At 37.5% G+C, this 16,710-nt stretch overlaps 1 protein-coding gene across 6 annotated transcripts in view; it reads right to left on the reverse strand.

Moving 5' to 3' along the window:
- The window catches only part of TMX3 (thioredoxin related transmembrane protein 3), a 31,194-nt gene extending 15,669 nt beyond the window's left edge, over positions 1-15,525 (reverse strand). For 5 of the 6 annotated variants that reach the window (XR_003257109.1, XM_026088153.1, XM_026088154.1 and 2 more), the window contains exons 1-9: positions 15,443-15,525; positions 15,141-15,198; positions 10,678-10,717; positions 9,287-9,410; positions 6,876-6,921; positions 5,217-5,297; positions 4,106-4,205; positions 3,725-3,802; positions 1,074-1,140 (exon numbers count right to left, since the gene is read on the reverse strand). Coding sequence is in view for 5 of the 6 variants with exons in the window: in XM_026088153.1 (XP_025943938.1) it covers positions 1,074-1,140; positions 3,725-3,802; positions 4,106-4,205; positions 5,217-5,297; positions 6,876-6,921; positions 9,287-9,410; positions 10,678-10,717; positions 15,141-15,198; positions 15,443-15,485 (637 nt within the window). In the remaining variant the exon portion in view is untranslated. The remainder of the gene's footprint in view (positions 1-1,073; positions 1,141-3,724; positions 3,803-4,105; positions 4,206-5,216; positions 5,298-6,875; positions 6,922-9,286; positions 9,411-10,677; positions 10,718-15,140; positions 15,199-15,442) is intronic. The other variant, XM_026088156.1, reaches the window with a different exon arrangement.
- Between the last annotated feature and the right edge of the window lie 1,185 nt (positions 15,526-16,710).

The following is a 16,710-nucleotide window of genomic DNA, read 5'->3' on the forward strand; positions in this document are numbered from 1 at the left end:
TACACTTTTTATAAATGGCAGGTGTACTGCTTTACAGCAATATTAAGAAATGCTACTACTCTCAGGTGGCCATTCTATAGTCTACAAGCTAAACACAGCCACTCAAAATAGTTTATCCAGCTTCAAATTGTGCATGCACTGTTCCAGTGTCTATAGGCCTTGTCCCTTTTACCTTTTTTTTTTTTTTGAGGGATACTTTTTGGAAGGAAAAAGAATGGACTGAAAGATCAACTGTTTGATGTATGCATGGTATACGCCATCAGTTACCTATGGAGATGTCATGCTGTCTGATCCTTTCCCATTACCAAAATACATGTAACACAAGTGGGAAAGTCACATATGCTCAATTCTGCTACTTCTGTCCCTCTAAATTTTAATACTGGGAATGGAGGACGATCAGTTTCCTTTTCCTTAAGGTTTTTGAAGGAAGATTTGCTGTACTAAGAAAGTATTTCCAATACAACCTGTATTGCCAAAGCACAAATAGCTCAAACTGGACACATCTGAAAAAGTCCAGTTAACTTCAAGAGAGAGATGTCATGTTTAGGTAGAAAAATTGTTAGAAAAAGTCTGATTTAACATTTGGAACTGTAAACTCATCTATTAGATGGGAAAAGTTGTTCATTGTAACTGGATTTCTGCAGAGCTGATTTTGATGTGTGACTCCCCTTCAGCAAGAGTTTTCATCCATTTTTCGTATCAAGGACTGTATTTGGGTAGCAGGTGAAGGAGCACTTTTATAGGTACATTAATGGCAGTGAAGCAGTAATATGAAAAGCTGCATTTTACTGAATGACAAAGAGTAAGCTCCATCAATTCTATTTCATTATTGCTAAGAAACGATTCTTTCTCAAGTGCATTTTTTTGTTCCATAAGAAAATGCAGAATGGCATTAAATACCTGAAGCCTAATTCAATTTTTCTCCATTCCTTAAGACGCTGTTACTTATCACAAAACTTGGGAATTTCCCACCACCCCCAACTCGACCTTCAAAGAATCCTACACGTTCTGGTTTTGGTTTATCTTATATGCTTTCAGTATCTTGTCCGAAGGTAATGTATACTTTTACATACCATCATATACAAAGTAAGTTCCATCTTTGAAGACCACAACAGCAGGCAATTCAGGCAATGTCACATACTGAAAGAGAGGTGTTTTTCAATTAAACCATGGATGATTAGGAAATTTTAGACAAAGAAAGAAATCTTAAAGTGTGCATAGCTAGTCCACAGGGAAATATCTTGAAGTACATTTAAACATTTTTGGTCTCCTTTTATAAAAATAGATTTCTCAGCCTCTGCAATATTAAGAAGTAACACAACACACAATCTATCTTTTGATAGGTAAGTCTCACACACTGTATAAATCGAGCAGAATTTTTACTTGTATCTGCAGTAACATGAAGAATTTATCAAAGTTTGACATAAACCCTAAACAGAAGACAGACGAGAATTTGAAGGTTTCGTCAGTCTTGTACTATTCTCTACTCCCAATTTGTGCTGTTGTCAGTGTACCTGTAATACATATGCAGTTATTTCTGCTAAACGAACACTCAATAATATTGCAGAATACGAGAGTAATATTGATAATGCATCCCACTGAAAATCTGGGCTATTTCCTGTGGTTCAGGCTGATGAAAATATAAAGACACTCTCATTCAGCACAGGGCTGCAAACAGCCCTAATTTAGGTAAACAGAACAATGGACGCCTGTATTATCATCCTAAACACAATATTTAGGATTTATTTGTTCATCAACATACTCATATAAAAAATATATATATAAGATGTAGAAACCTTTGCTTTGCAACTTAAAAGAAACTTAGCCATCTCATGGTTTCAGTAAGCCACTGAAAAAAGCACAACCCTGTCATTTATGACTTCTGGCATCTACTCCTTACTGCTTGCTGACACTCTTAGTTAAAATTTTAATAAACTATGTGGTTAATAAAAGAACATGTGGGAAGCTTAGTCTTGTTGACACTGTTGGATGAATTCTCTAATTTATTGATGTGTTGGGGAAAACATAAGAGCAGTATTGTGAGTATTTTTCCAACTGACATGCCTTCTGTAATCATTCTGTATTATCCTTCTCAGCGATAAATGTGAAAGCAATAGGTTCACAATGTAACAGTTCATATTAATGAGGAAGAAGTAGGTAATTCTGGATGATGCTTTCATTCTTGTATTTCCCCTAAGAGCAGTCTAGTGTCTTTAAAGGGCAGATCAGTCTATGCAGAGCATAGTTTGCAAAAGATGCCTGAAACCTGGGACAAGATTATCTAAGATGGCAAAACAGATCCTACACTCTGCACCTTGCCATGTGAAGCTTCATTACAACTACCAACCAGTGTTTTCATAATATCTTTCTGTTATTCTCCACAGAATGTTGCAAACCACCACTATCTGAGTTATAGCAACATTATATTTTGTGGGGAAAAACCTAACAACTCACTTCTTGTATCACTATGATCACAGAATCTCAAACAGCTCCAGGCTTTTACACTTTCCAATGTGCAAGTGAATGTTACTTTTCTTGCTCAGCTGGGGCTAAGGCAAAAATAGGAGTATTCAAATCAAGCTAGTTTTTGATATCAGGCTTTTGGAAATCTAATAATACACTATTTATAGTGAGGTCAGTTCTACTTGTCAGGACATAGGAAAATCACAGAAACACAGAATGGTTGAGGTTGGAAGGGACCTCTGGAGATCATCTAGTCCAAGCCCCCTGATCAAGCAGGGTCACCTACAGCACATTGCCCAGGACCCTGTCCAGATGGCTTTTGAATATCTCCAAGGACTGAGACTCCACAACCTCTCTGGGCAATGTGTTCCAGTGCTCCGTTACCTCCACAGTAAAGAAATGTTTCCTATGTTCAGACACAGACAGGAACTTCCTGTGTGTCAGTTTGTGCCTGCTGCCTCTCATTCTATCACTGGGCACCATTGGGAAGAGTCTGGCCACATCCAAAAAATGCAAGTGCATCACAAAAAAAATTATGCTAGCTCTCACTCCACTAACCCCAAATGAGCATTTTCAAAGTCATGTGGTAGCAGACTCAGGTCCCACTTGGAGGTAACAAGAAATTAGAAAGCCTCTTTACTTTACTTCAGTACTTAGGCAACAATGGTTAGGCTTAAAAATAGCATTGGCAACTTTGCTCACCCTTGTGATTTACTGTGAATGGTTTCCTTGTTACAGAATCCCCGAAAGAGAGAGTGTGGGATTCTGCAGCTAGTAGGCTTGGTTAGCTGATCCCAGGGCAGACTAGTGCTTTGATCAGCTGAATTGCACAAGGTACAAAGAGCTAACCTTTCCACTGACTTCCCTGATTAGTAGGGTAAGTCCTGCATATCTTCTGTTTAAGTTTCTACCATTTTATTCATTTGACCGAACAAAACATTTGGCCAAAGTAATAACAGACTAACAATTTAAACTCATAGCAAATGCGCATTACAAACAAGTTACTCATTCCACTTTTAAAGGCTTATATACTAACAGTTATGAAAAGTTTGATGAAACTAGACAGCAAAAGACTATACCATAACCTAAACTCAGTTTGTACTCTTTACCCATTATAGACACAAATATCAAAGATTTCAATGTAATTAGTTCGGGATTTGTCAATGTTCTTTTCAAAGATAGATATCTATCTATACATAGAGATATAGATATGGAGAATTATACCATGTCAGTAGAAACAGTAGGAGCTGAAACATCTTACCTCAGGTAGTACGTCTTCTGAGGCAGAAAAAAAGTATGTATAAACAATTAGTTCTGAAGCAACTTCAATGTATTTTTCCTGCAAAAATACAAACTTTTTTTAAACTTCTCAACTTTTAGCACGAGTCAAAGGAAACTTTTAAACTTCTCTACTTTTAGTATGAGTCAAAGGAAACCTTATCTTGAAAGAGTAATTAGAAAATATGGTTACAACAAAAGACTGTAAAAGCACTTCAGTAATTATAAAGACAAGAATTTATTACAATACGTGCGCTTTCTTCAGTCTTTCAACTATTACTTTCTCACCTGTTTTAGAAGATATATTTTAAACTACATCTGTGAAGAGCCAAAAGAAATAACTTTATTTAATCAAGTTTCAAACCTTCAAAGGAGATTCCCCACCAACATACACGAAAAGTACACGATGCCTCTTTTGCACATGCTCAAACAAAAGCTGGCTAGGAAGCGGCCTGATTAGAGGTCTGGGAGGGTGCGAAAGAAAAAGAAAAAAAAAGAAGAAAGTCTCAGTTTCTACAAGCTGCAAAAATCCAAACAAATAAAGATCCCCAGGAACAGACCATACAGGTTTCTTACAAAATTCCCCAAAGTATATTCATTTGATTTTTCAATTTATTATTTAAGTTTCAATCAAAAAAACAACCCCTCACCCAAAACAAACTCAAGAATTTTTCCTCAAGTAGCATCTTTAAATAAAACTGATATCTTAGTACAAAATGCTGCTATGGTACTAAAAAATATGCAAGCCATTTACCCACTGTACAATCATTTGAGAGAGAAATTTATGAATGTAGGCACAGCACTTGGGGAATGTGGTTCTAGAACGAAATATTCTTATAAATTTTTGGTAAATTATTAGAGATCAGTGATATTCCTAGACTACAGAGTTATGAACAGTAATTCATCTTATGCATCTAAATGAATGCTTCTTAAGGATGAGAAAAAGAAATCTGAACTTTTTTCCTCCTCCAAGATTATTGTCTATAAATTCTGAGGCCATGGGCCACTGTAAGAAAGGAAGAAAAAGTAAACGAAAATTGCTGTGAACAATTCCATACAAACAATTTTCTTGTGTTGCAAATTGCCACATCCTTCCAGTTTCAAGGGTATATTAAACAATTTTTTCAGAAAACTTGGATTGTTAAACAGACTCCACTTAGTATTGATTTTTGCATATTTTGCAACATTTAGGTCAGTATCCTTTTCTTCTGGCTCCAATGAGTTTCCAATGTCATTTGAAAATCCCTAGTTCTTGCACTGGAAAGAAGAGTTTCTGACTAGTCACTCTCTATATGCCTTCTGCATGCCAATTAAGCATCACTCTCACATGAAACTGCATGAATAATACGTATCTTCTTTAACTTAATGTCAATGTCTTGGAATTTATTTAAATAAATTCCACTTTCAGCCCACCTTTAAAAAAACCTACGAAGTTTTAAGTTACCAGAAATAGTCTCATGTAAGTATATACTTACCCTGCTACTCTATTAGCAAATTCAATTATATCATCTTTGGTTCTAGGTCCTCTATAGTTGTATGCCAAGTCACCTTTTAAGCTGGACAGAGGGAATAGGCAAAAAAAGAGGAAGAAACAAAAAAATAAGAACATTTCAAGAAGCCAAAGATTTTAAAGAACAGAAGTGCAACAAACTAAAAATATATCTGCACGCGTAGAATTACAAAACCTCCACACCTGTATTACAGTCGTCTATTAGCAAATGACAAGCAAGATCATTTGTCAAATAATCGGCCAAAAGAACTGATCTCTGGTCTGCAGAACATAAAACTCAGTAATACAATAAAACACAATCGTGGAATTATTTATACAATACCTAATTTATTTTCTTCTGAAAATAATTAACATTCTTAATAATTAACACTGTTAACTACTAATGATTTTTTCTAGTAAACAGCAGTCATTTACTTTGCAAACAAATAGGCTTTCTTTTTGAATATATGCTTAGGACCAAATTATTAAAAAAAAAAAAATTCAACACCCAAACCTTCAGCATTTCAAACAGATTAGTCCTTATATAGGGAAACAGAAACTCCATTAATGATTTTTCATAATTGAAAAATATCAAATGATCTGCAAAACCTCCTGAATTTATGTACTAAATTAAGCTTCCACGAAGTTCTGGTCAGTTTACTGTACTTCACTGACAGGGGATACAACATGCTTGTGCTGTAAGAACAGTCAAGTAAGATTCAATGTCTTGTAAATTTGTAAACTTGAACAGGCTTCCTTGGAATCCAAATAACTTTAGGAAAGCTACATGAAGAAAGCAATCATAAAAAACAATTCTACGCCTTTGTATGCCAAAAAAGCGTTTCCTCCCTAAAGATTACCATGCTAAAAATCTTTACCACATTTTGAGAAACTTAACTAGAGAAAATCTATTACATATTATGAATACTATTTGCTAAAACAATAATCCGCTGACAAAACAATATATTCATAGTAAGAAGTGGTCAAAATTACTAGCATTTTATTTAACGTGAGCTTAGATTGAACTATGCACAAAACATTATGAGCAAGTCCATACAAAACTGTTACCTATTTGTGTTTTCCTAAGAATTTTATCCTCCATTGATTTTTATAGTTAGTGAAATAAGAAACAAAAAGCCATGTACATCCCTTGCCAAACAACTGCTCTCGCAATTTACCCTGCACAGTAATCATTAGTGTCATTTACACAAGATTTTCAGGAACAGGGAAGAGAAAAGAGAGGTAATTAAAAACAATAAAATGCAATCAGCAACTCCCTAAACTTAGCTCAAAGACTCAGGTATGCATTTAGTGCCTGAACTGCCCTTAAGGCATCAAATCAATTTGTACACAAAATTCCTTTTAACCATAAATATATATACACGTATACTTAACAAAGTTGCATAAAAATCAGAAGTTTAATTCTAAACTTGCTAACCTGCCTTTGTTTAAAATTTCAGTATTATCAAGCATCTTAATTAGAAACAAAGGATTCCAAAGCAAAAAAGATAGTCCAGCAGAAATCAAAGACATTGTCAAAAAAAAAAAAAAAAAAGCTTTTTACAGACATCAACTATACTTTTTTTTAATCCACATGAGATCACTGGTAGGAAAGGAAATAATTCAACAAGAAGTATCAACTTACAGCTTAATTGTTGGATAGCCTCGCACTCCGAATTCAGATGCAATACCTGAAAGACATTTATTAATGCCAAAGTGAACCAAGTCTCTCTTGCTCTTCCAGTCTAAGGTTTAAAGACAGTTTAGTATTCAAGTCACGTAAATTAATGAAAATCCCACCACTTAGTTCAGTATGAATTATTTCACTTCCTTTCAGAAGTTACTGTTATTAAGACACACCATTAAACCTTGGGCTTCTTTCTGCATACTACAGTTTCCCAAATTGAATGGCAAAAGTTAAACAGCATAAGAGTCTATTAAACAGACATGTTTGGTCAGTTTTCACCAAAAGGTAGTATGCATGTAATAGGCACAGTACATGCATCAGATATTTCCAGACAGTAGTAAGAAAAGCATAATGGATGTAGAGTTTGTAATACTAATGTTTAAGAGATAGATAAATAAGAGACAATTTAATAAACATATGCTACTGTGTAATGGTTAAGAACGCAGAAGTGCAATATTATACCACAGCAGTTACAGAAAAGTCAGTCTGGCAACTGTATTCTGCAGAGGTCAACTCCCACAGATAGACTTTTCCTAGGCAATCAGTTACTTACCTGCTGCTTACTGAAGTGGTAAAGAGTGAGACAATTATAGAACTCTCCCTCCCCAACACACACACAGGGCCATTGATTTATCCACAATTCTATGGCCCATGCGATGTTTGTTTAAAAGCTTCTGTCTTATTCCTGTCATTTACAGGAGTGCGATTTGCAATCTTCCCTCTCATTGTCAGCACAACAACCTCCACCTTAGAATATACTTTAAAGTCAATTCATTGTTATCCAAAAGTTAAAATAATTGAATTTTTTTAAAAAGCTAAAACTTTCCAGTTTTAAATTGAGATAATGCCTGTGCAATTCCCTGACGAAAATCAACTCCTACACTCACAACCCACCAGGGTTCAATACTTTTAAGATAAACATTTTGAAGCTATTGACTACATTCCAGAGCAGCAGACGTGGGAGGACTTGTATGCAGGGCTCTGCCCAAGTCAAAAACCTAACTGCACAGAACTACATACACAAATTAAACTCACCTACCAGTATCTTATTCAAATGATATTGATCTAAAATACATGAACCAAGTTCAATTTGATTCTGATCCTGTCCTCTCATATCTGTATTTAGAAAAACTAGAATGTATTAAAACACATATTAGAACATTCAATCACAAGAGCTGTTGACAGGCAGTTTATTTCTACTTGTACAGCCTTTAAGCAGAGTCAGGAATGCCTTGACAACTGCAGACTATGCAGATACCAATTTTTTACATTCCATCTACCGAGATTACTAAAATCCTCTCAACATCATGGAAGTGGACTTATTTACATCACTGCCTTAGCTTGTTTCTATATTGTGTTCTTCATATCAACAAAACAGCAATTATACTAGCCCCAAGTGTAATGCATTTCTGTTCTGATCACATTCAGTGAATTTCTAAGGCAAACCCACCTGAAAATTCAACTGATACCACAACTTTAGCAAGTAAGTGTCTTCAAGATGAAACACACAAGGTAAAATTTATGTGTTTTTAAAGAATAGGTTACATACACTAAAGTGACAGTCGAGACAAGCATTTTGATCTCAAAAGACCAAACTTCATGCACAGACCTGGAGAAGCTCACTTAGGCCCCACTGCTCCCTATGTCTTGCCCTTTTAAATACCCTCCTGGTCCAAGACAGGTTAAAGTGAAATGACAATAAGCAAGCACATTAGTACTACAACAGTAGTATTAGGCATACAACTATTTTATGTCTACCCAAACCGCTTCTTTGAATACATGAAGCTTTTTTCTTAAAATATCCTTGAAGATCAATAAATATGAAAAAGGCTTCATCAAAAATGAACCTCGAAGTGTTAAAATGTCTGAGACTGGTTCTTCAAGAAGACATGAAGAGAAAATTGGGAGAAACTGGCTTAACACTGATGTAATGACTTCAGTGATTTCAGCAGCCTTTTGGTAACATCTTAAGGACTGACTACCTGAAAAAAGTAACAGCAAAAACACAAATACTTGTCCAACGGTAATACAAGGAACCTAAAATGCAGTTGTTAAAGTAGATGCTGTCAATAGAAGCACTATGTAAAGATGCTTGTAGAGAAGTATTCTAAGGAGCATACCAAAAGTTGTATCTTTGAAAAGCTTTTATCTTCCATGTGTCAGAAAGAATTCCCGACACAAAAGCAGGAACAAGCAAGATAAAAATGCACACTATAGTATGCTATAACTTTTAAAGGGAACATAAACCTCAAGAGATTGTTCCCCAGTGACTGAGTGCATTTGTTTATATGATAAAGAACAGAAGAGTAACTATAAAAAAAGTTTTAAAACAGGATATCATTAAATTTCCCCAATCAAACCACACTTACTAGAAAAGGAAGTTGCATCCATCTTCCCAACTTTTACGGGAGAGCCCATGTTTTTCATTTCTATACCAACTTCATTCCACACAGGCTCCAATTTCTTGCAGTGGCCACACCAAGGGGCATAAAACTGAGCAGCAGATATATTGGATTTAAAAAAAAAAAAAAAAAGTTAATTTGAACTCTTAAACACATTAACAAGATATTTTCCAAGTGTGTTTATGTTACAAGACTTAATAAAAACCCAAGTTACTTAGAAAGCTGGAGTGGCAAACTGAGCGTTTATGATTTGATGCTATTTTTAATAATGAAAACAGAAGTCTAAAATGAATACATTTAATTTCTGTACTAATATACCATTTCTTATTTAAAAATAGACTATGTAGCAACAATAAAAAACTCTCTTTTGGAACACTTCCCTTTATTATGGGAAGTTAAAAGATCACATAAACAATCTTAGGAAAAAATCCATATTCAGGAATATGAACTTCTTTGCTATTAGAAGAACTCTATTCTTTGAAAAGAAGTGGAATATACATATATTCCTCCAAGCTGCTCACTGGATTTCAGTTTTTCAGACATTATTCTTATACAGGCACACTGTGAAATCCCACCAATCCCATTTTCTCAGAAACCAAACAGGTGGAAGACTCCATTCCATTCCATCTTTCTGCCTATCAAAGGTCTTCCTGCAACACATCAGCAACATTAACAAGGAAGATATCAATGTTTTGGCATAACAAGATCAGGTCATAACCTGGCAAAATTGGATTCTGTCTTCCTATACGTTATCGATTAATTCTGAAACAATATATGTCAAATTCCTCACTAAAAAAACACAAGTCTTAATTATACTACTTGGGAACTACAGTTCAGATTTGGGTGAGCTGAGAAGAATTTTCTCATTCCTAAACAAGCTCAATCATTTTAGGAATGCTTTGCTTCTGAACTAAGCAGCACTGAATCTCCCCAACTGTGTTAGAAAAGTAAAAGAAGCCTAGATATTTAGCACTTCAATATCAAATAATATATAAGAGCACACAAGTTAGTAGATATAACTAGAGAATTAAAAAAAAAAAAAAAATCTGAATGCAGGTTACCACCCCCTCAATTTAAGTGTTAGGGGATCTCCTCTTTAAGGGATTTAAAACATAGAGTGAAGCTTGCATTCAGTACTAAATCTGATTCCTGGTTCATCCTGAACAATACGGACAGATTGCTTATCCATATTGTCAACAGAACTAACATCATGTAATTTTTCTGCACCATGCACAAAAGACTTTCCAAATGTAAGCAGCCTTACTACAGCGTAGTATATAGTACATTTTGTGTTTTGATTTCTGCTAGCTTGATTTGGAATCAAGTGAAAAATCTTCACATTTTTCTCACATACTCACATCTACAAGCCAAATATCATCTTTACGGTTTTCTTTAAACCTAGGAGGGGAAAAAAAATATATGATACATCTGAAAATACATAAATGAAGTTTGCTTGTGAAAAAGTAAAACTATTTCTGTAATTAAGTTGGTATAAAACTATAGTATTAGATTTCTCTGTTTTGTTTCTTTTTTTGGGGGGGGAGAAGAGAGAGAAAAGATACTAATTTTAATTACTAATTGTACTAATTACTAATATGTACCATATTAGGTTTCTATAACCACCTACATGAAAAAAAAAAAACAAAAACACACCCACAAATGCATAGAACTGTTTGATCAAGATAAGTAAACTAAGGGGAAAAGGTTTTTCTTTTTTTTTAAGCTATTTTAGTTACATTAATATCATATGCTGAGGACCATTTAGAAAACCTAGCATTTTTATAGATCAACTAATACATTCTCCTACAGCATGGATTTACATTACTGTTAAGCTTAGCACTTTACTGAATGTACACTAAGTGTGAATTATCTTTAAGGTTAACATTAATTTTAGTTCAACTTCCTTCAGGATTTGACTACTATAGGTGTTTTAGTTTATGCTTTTTATAAAAATAACACAGAAAACTACTGGTAAGTAAGTGTTGAAGTTATTAATAAAAAACAGAAATACACTAGTACTACTGACTACTCTTAATGCTAGAGCAATGGCAACTTAATGAACTGGCTAGATTTACTAACTGCAAATCTGTCAGTAGATGCTAAAACCGCTATATTCTAAAATAAAAATAAAGAGTGAAATATGAATGTTCCTTGGTACCTCTTGGAATGCTGGTTAAACACTGAATTGTTTTAAGTACCACAAGATCATATATATTATTTCATTAACTAGTTCTAAATTGTGAATTAAATAAACCAAAATTTTTATGCAAGGTTCGTTTCTTTCTGAAAAAGATAAACATTAATAAAAATGACTAGAACTGGGAGCAATGTCACTTACTATATAATACATTATACAAAATTCTTATTGTGACACCTTTGCAGAGGGTTTGCCAAGTCTTTAATGGAAAGAGAGGATTATATATAATTACTTATACAGTAAGTATGTAGTCTACATTATAGAGTTAAGATCCAATTAATAGAAGTGATAACCTGACTCATCATTTCCCAATATGCAGCATGACTATAAATGGCTCATAGACAGTCAGCAAAATCACAGAACACTTATTACATTTTATTTAAAATTGAACAGATTCATAATGGTATATAATAGTCCTGAAATGATACTGAAGCTGATGTTAGTTCACTGCCTGGAAGAAAAAAAAAAAATCACTAATATAATAATCTAATCACAAAGCTGAGTGTTTGAAACTTAAAATTGCTGCATTTCACTGGAAAATTCAATTCCCTTCCCCCTTTTTTTGTCTTTTTGATAGCACACTGAAGTTGTAATACTTGTAAAATGGAAAAGGTATTTGCAATGACTAATACCAAACAGCTACTAGAAAGCAGCATTTTTAAGGCAAACAACTGCTTGGTTGCACACTCACTAAAAGACAAATTTACCACCCTAGCACTGCAGAGCTAATGAAAGAACTAGTTAGAGTCTATCATCTCTTGTGAATTCTAATAAAGCTCCAGTTCATTTCCAATTATAAAGACAAATAATTAGTTATGATGCAACAGGTAAAAAGCAGCTATTGAATCATCAGATCTTGGGCTGTATTTGAATTTACAATATCATCTTTGGTTCATACAATAAGAATTTACAAGGAAATGCTGTATCACCTCTGCCCCAGCATTACTAGGGGACTGTAAAGAACATTAAAGCACTGAAGGGCAGACTAAAATCTTGTTTAGAAAACTAGCAGACAGCAAGAAAAAACAGAGAAGGAAAGGAAACATTTGGATATAATGCATTCTAATGGAATCCAGTAACTTTGTCAACACATTCATTGGACCAAACATTTTATAAAAGATACAACATAAGTTGTACAACAGACTTAAGAGCATCTATTTCGCTAAAAGATCAACTTCCACAGAGACTAAAATATGAAGTCTGACAAAAACAAAACTACCTCAACTCAGTCTAGAAAGAGGAGTACTATACAGTTATTATGAAGTTACAATTTGCCAGTTAAATCTTTCTCATGAAAGCCTTACTGATTTATATCAGCACTTCCATGGCTGCAATATCTGTAGTTTGATAACGTAAACATGACAAAATTATTAGACAATACTAAAGAAGCTAACCATACCATTGAAGAAAAATAGAAATCTCTGTATAAATAGGTACCTCAAGATTTCCCAAAGGTGCTGTTTCTAGGTCTGTAAATATATTTTTAAGTGTAAAATCTCAATGTTTCCCATTAACTGCCCTCTGCAATCCTCTCTCTGTCAGCAAAAGTAGACACAAGAACAATCATACTGGAGGAAAGATGAGGCAGGTGTTATATATCCTTGAATCAAAACCATTTATGTCAAAAACATACACCTCCCAACATGTAGCATTATGTGATCAAACACTGCCCCAGCCTCCACTTTATCTATGTACTCCACTTAATCCTTAACTGTTAAAAGAAATCAGCATGAAGCAGAACTAAAGACCTTGGTCACAACTCCAAGGAAACCTAAGCCAACCCAACTGCTGCTTCCATTCTTCTCTGCTCATTCCCCTTCCACCAGCTCTGATGCTTCTCCAACCCTGTGTTGAGCCACTACAGCACCTTCACCAGACAGAGAAATATTTACTTTTTTTGGTTAAATTACTCTTCTGCTTGGTTAGCACATTGCCACAGCTCAGCAAAGATGGCAGGACAAGTACAGATTTCAGGCAGCAAGCAGTTATACCAGTGTAAGCCAATAAAAACCATAGCTCTCATTTTGCCTCTCTTCTATGGCCGAATTGGGTGATGCAGGGTAATTCTCATCTCTGTTACTTTTTCTCAGCTACTTGTTTTCTTCTATCCTGTAAGGTTGGTACAGGAACCTTCAATTTGTCCTAGCAGGCACTGTTTGTAACTAACATAATTCAAATAAAACTCAAAGCTTTCAGCAACAGTAAAAACTCCATGAAATTACAATATCTGTGCAGTAGATAAAAACAGAAGATTGTTAGGAACAATTCACCACTTAATCTATATTCCCAAATGCAAATACGGGCATCTGTAGTTTAGGAGCTAAAAAGCAAAGCATTCTAGAACAGGATTTTCTTCTAGCAGCTATTTCACAAAAGTTCCGTGACTACAGAATTATGCTTCTTCATTCCAAGCAACAATTACATTCAAACTTACAACTGTGGAAACGTGACGTGGGAGCAGAAATGTATTTTATTTTATTCATTTGGTCTTTACATCTTCAGTCTTTGAAAATATGAAGCATGGATCAAAAACAACCTTTGCAAAGTCAACGCCAAGCAGTTCTGTGCTTCAGCTTCTCATTCACAACAGTTTAAACACAAGTCAGAGATGCTGAGGTTTCTCCCTTCAATATCCCTGATATGTTCCCTCCCCTTGTACTTTCACTGCCCCTCAAATTGATCCTAGCATTATTTGCTCTTGCTGAGTAAGCAGAATGTCAAAAAAAAGCGATGCTTTTCTGACTCTTCAGCTCTATGAAGCAATTTATCATGGACTGAACCCTTATAAAAACACAGACTTCAGCTGGCTTAAATGTATCATGAAATAGCAATTGAATGCCTTCTCCTCACCTCCCATGCAAATATTTTCTACACCTTCCATTTCAGTTCTAATAATCATGCTGCTTTGTGGCAGCAGTTTGCTTTAGATCAGCTTGCTGCTCTGACTGAAAAAATTATCTTCGTTTGTGGAAAGTTACGTTTTGTGGGAACAGCAAATACATATCCACACAATTTTTAAAGCAAAGACAGAACACAACCAGGTTCAGGGCAGAACTACCCATTTCAACAGCTCGATAGTCTTAGGCTTAAATCTGTCAGGATTTTCATGCAGTCGTGCATGTTCATGGCTTCAAGCGGCCATGCACTAGCCCTGCTGCTGGAAAGAAAAAGCCACTCTTTTTCTCTTCTGTTCCTGGCCACATGTGAATGCATTTTAACTCTCCTTCCCCTGTGGCAGCTTAGCAGCAAACACAAATAAAGAACTGGATTAAACACAGTCACCTTTATTTTGGATCAGGATCAATCCACAAATATATTTATTCTACCAAGAAGAAAAGAAGTGCAAAGGAGCCCGCAAAATTTCTGGCAACAGAGCCGGTGACAATAGCTTTAAAAAACTGCAAAATTAAGGTGTTTCTTGGCTTAACTCATGACAGCTACTTAACACATATCACGGTCTTTCTACCACTTCTGCTAAGAAAAAGTAAAACTTTTTTAGCCTCGTTTTCTGGACAACTACAGATTGCGCAAAGCTTTTGGTTTGGGCTGTTCCCTCCCTCCCCCCCAAAGAAAAACAGTATGAAAGCAGCAAAGCAGGAGACACCCCTCCCCCCCAGTACTTACGATTCGTCTAGATCCTCCACAAAAACTGCATCGGAAGCCAGAACAAGCGCAAGCACTACTGAGTGGAGGAAAACGAAGCAGTGAGCAACGTCCCGGGCGCGGCAAGGGTGCTTCCCCAAAACGAGCTGCCCAGCCCCGGGCAAGCGCGCCCGCCCCACCGCTCCCGGGGGCCGCCAGGCCTCCGCGCCCCCCAACCAACCCCCGCCCGCCGCGCCGCTCCCCAAAGCGCCTCCCCCTCCTCCGCGCCCCGCCGCTTTCCCACCGCCCCGCTCCCCGCGCGGCCGCCGCCGCCTGGCCGCTACCTGCCGCCCCGAGGAGCTGCCGCCGCTCGCCCGCCGCTGCCATGTTGACAGGAGCCCCGGCRCGGCCGGAAGGGGAAGGGCAAGCGGCAGCGGCAGCGGCGCCGGCCTCTCCCCACTGCGCACGCGCGGAGGGCCCCGCCCGTCGCCAGGGGCGGTGGCGGGTGCCGGTGGCCGTGGGGTTCCCTGCGCTGCTCCTGCCGCGGCGCCCGCCCCGTTGGCCTGCTGCCTCGGGCGCAGTGCCGGTGCCGGCTTCCTGCCGGCTTCCGAGCACGGAAGGGATGGTGCCCCTCGGATCAAAGCGGGCGGGAAGGGAGCGGGACGGGGAGCGGGAGGAAGGGGTTGGCGCCCCAGCCTGAGGGCAGTAACGGCCGCGGCGGCCTCCTCGCCGCGGTGTCCGTGCGCGAACCGGGGCTGCGGAGGAGGCGGGAGGGAGCGGTGCCCCCGGCGTAGAGTGAGCGCCCAGGCTCGCGCTGGGCCCCGCGGGCTAGAGGGGGCTGTCTGTTTCTGCGTTTCCGGAGGAAAAATCTGTACCATCTACCATGTTGCCAGCTGTCTTTGATGGGTACACTCTCATCACCTACCGCTTACTGATATGTTCTTCATCACATTCACGAAAAAACGCTTACAGGCTCCCTTTCTCCTCAATGCCAGTATCATTCTCACTTATTTTTCTCTTTCTGTCAAACCTTTCCTATCCTCGTCTTTCCTGTCTTCAGCTAGCTTTTGTCTTTCTTTCACTACAGATTTGCATATTTTGGAAGGGTGAGTAATTCTGCTAAGAAAACCTATTGAACAGTCATTAGAACTAATTTTTCATCTGTTCCTTCTCAGTGTTGCCTCGTTCTATGTGACTTCTTACATGTGGCTTTCTTCCCCATACAGGAGTTACTTTCCTCAGCTGTATATGCAAATCTTTCCCATCTTTGTGACAAAGGACACGTAAAAAGCGGAGGTACTGACTCATTTCGCTGTGTGGGTCTTTACTGAAGACCAGCCTTCAGGAATCCCAAGCCCCTGAGAGCAGAGGGGAAGTCTAGAGCAAAGAAGACTTACCCTCGGTGGAGGAGGATCACGTTAGGGGACACTTAAACAAATGGGACATACACAAGTCCATGGGCCCTGATGGGATGCCCCCATCAGTGCTGAGGGAGCCAGCCAGTGTCACTGCAGGGCCACTCTTGATTATCTTTGAAAGCTCAGGGTGATTGGGAGAGGTTCCAGAGGACTGGAAGAGAGCAAATGTCACCTCTGTCTTCAAGAAGGGCAAG

Source organism: Apteryx rowi, unplaced genomic scaffold, assembly GCF_003343035.1.
Source record: "Apteryx rowi isolate R43461 unplaced genomic scaffold, aptRow1 scaffold_754, whole genome shotgun sequence".
NCBI classification, from domain to species: Eukaryota; Metazoa; Chordata; class Aves; order Apterygiformes; family Apterygidae; genus Apteryx; species Apteryx rowi.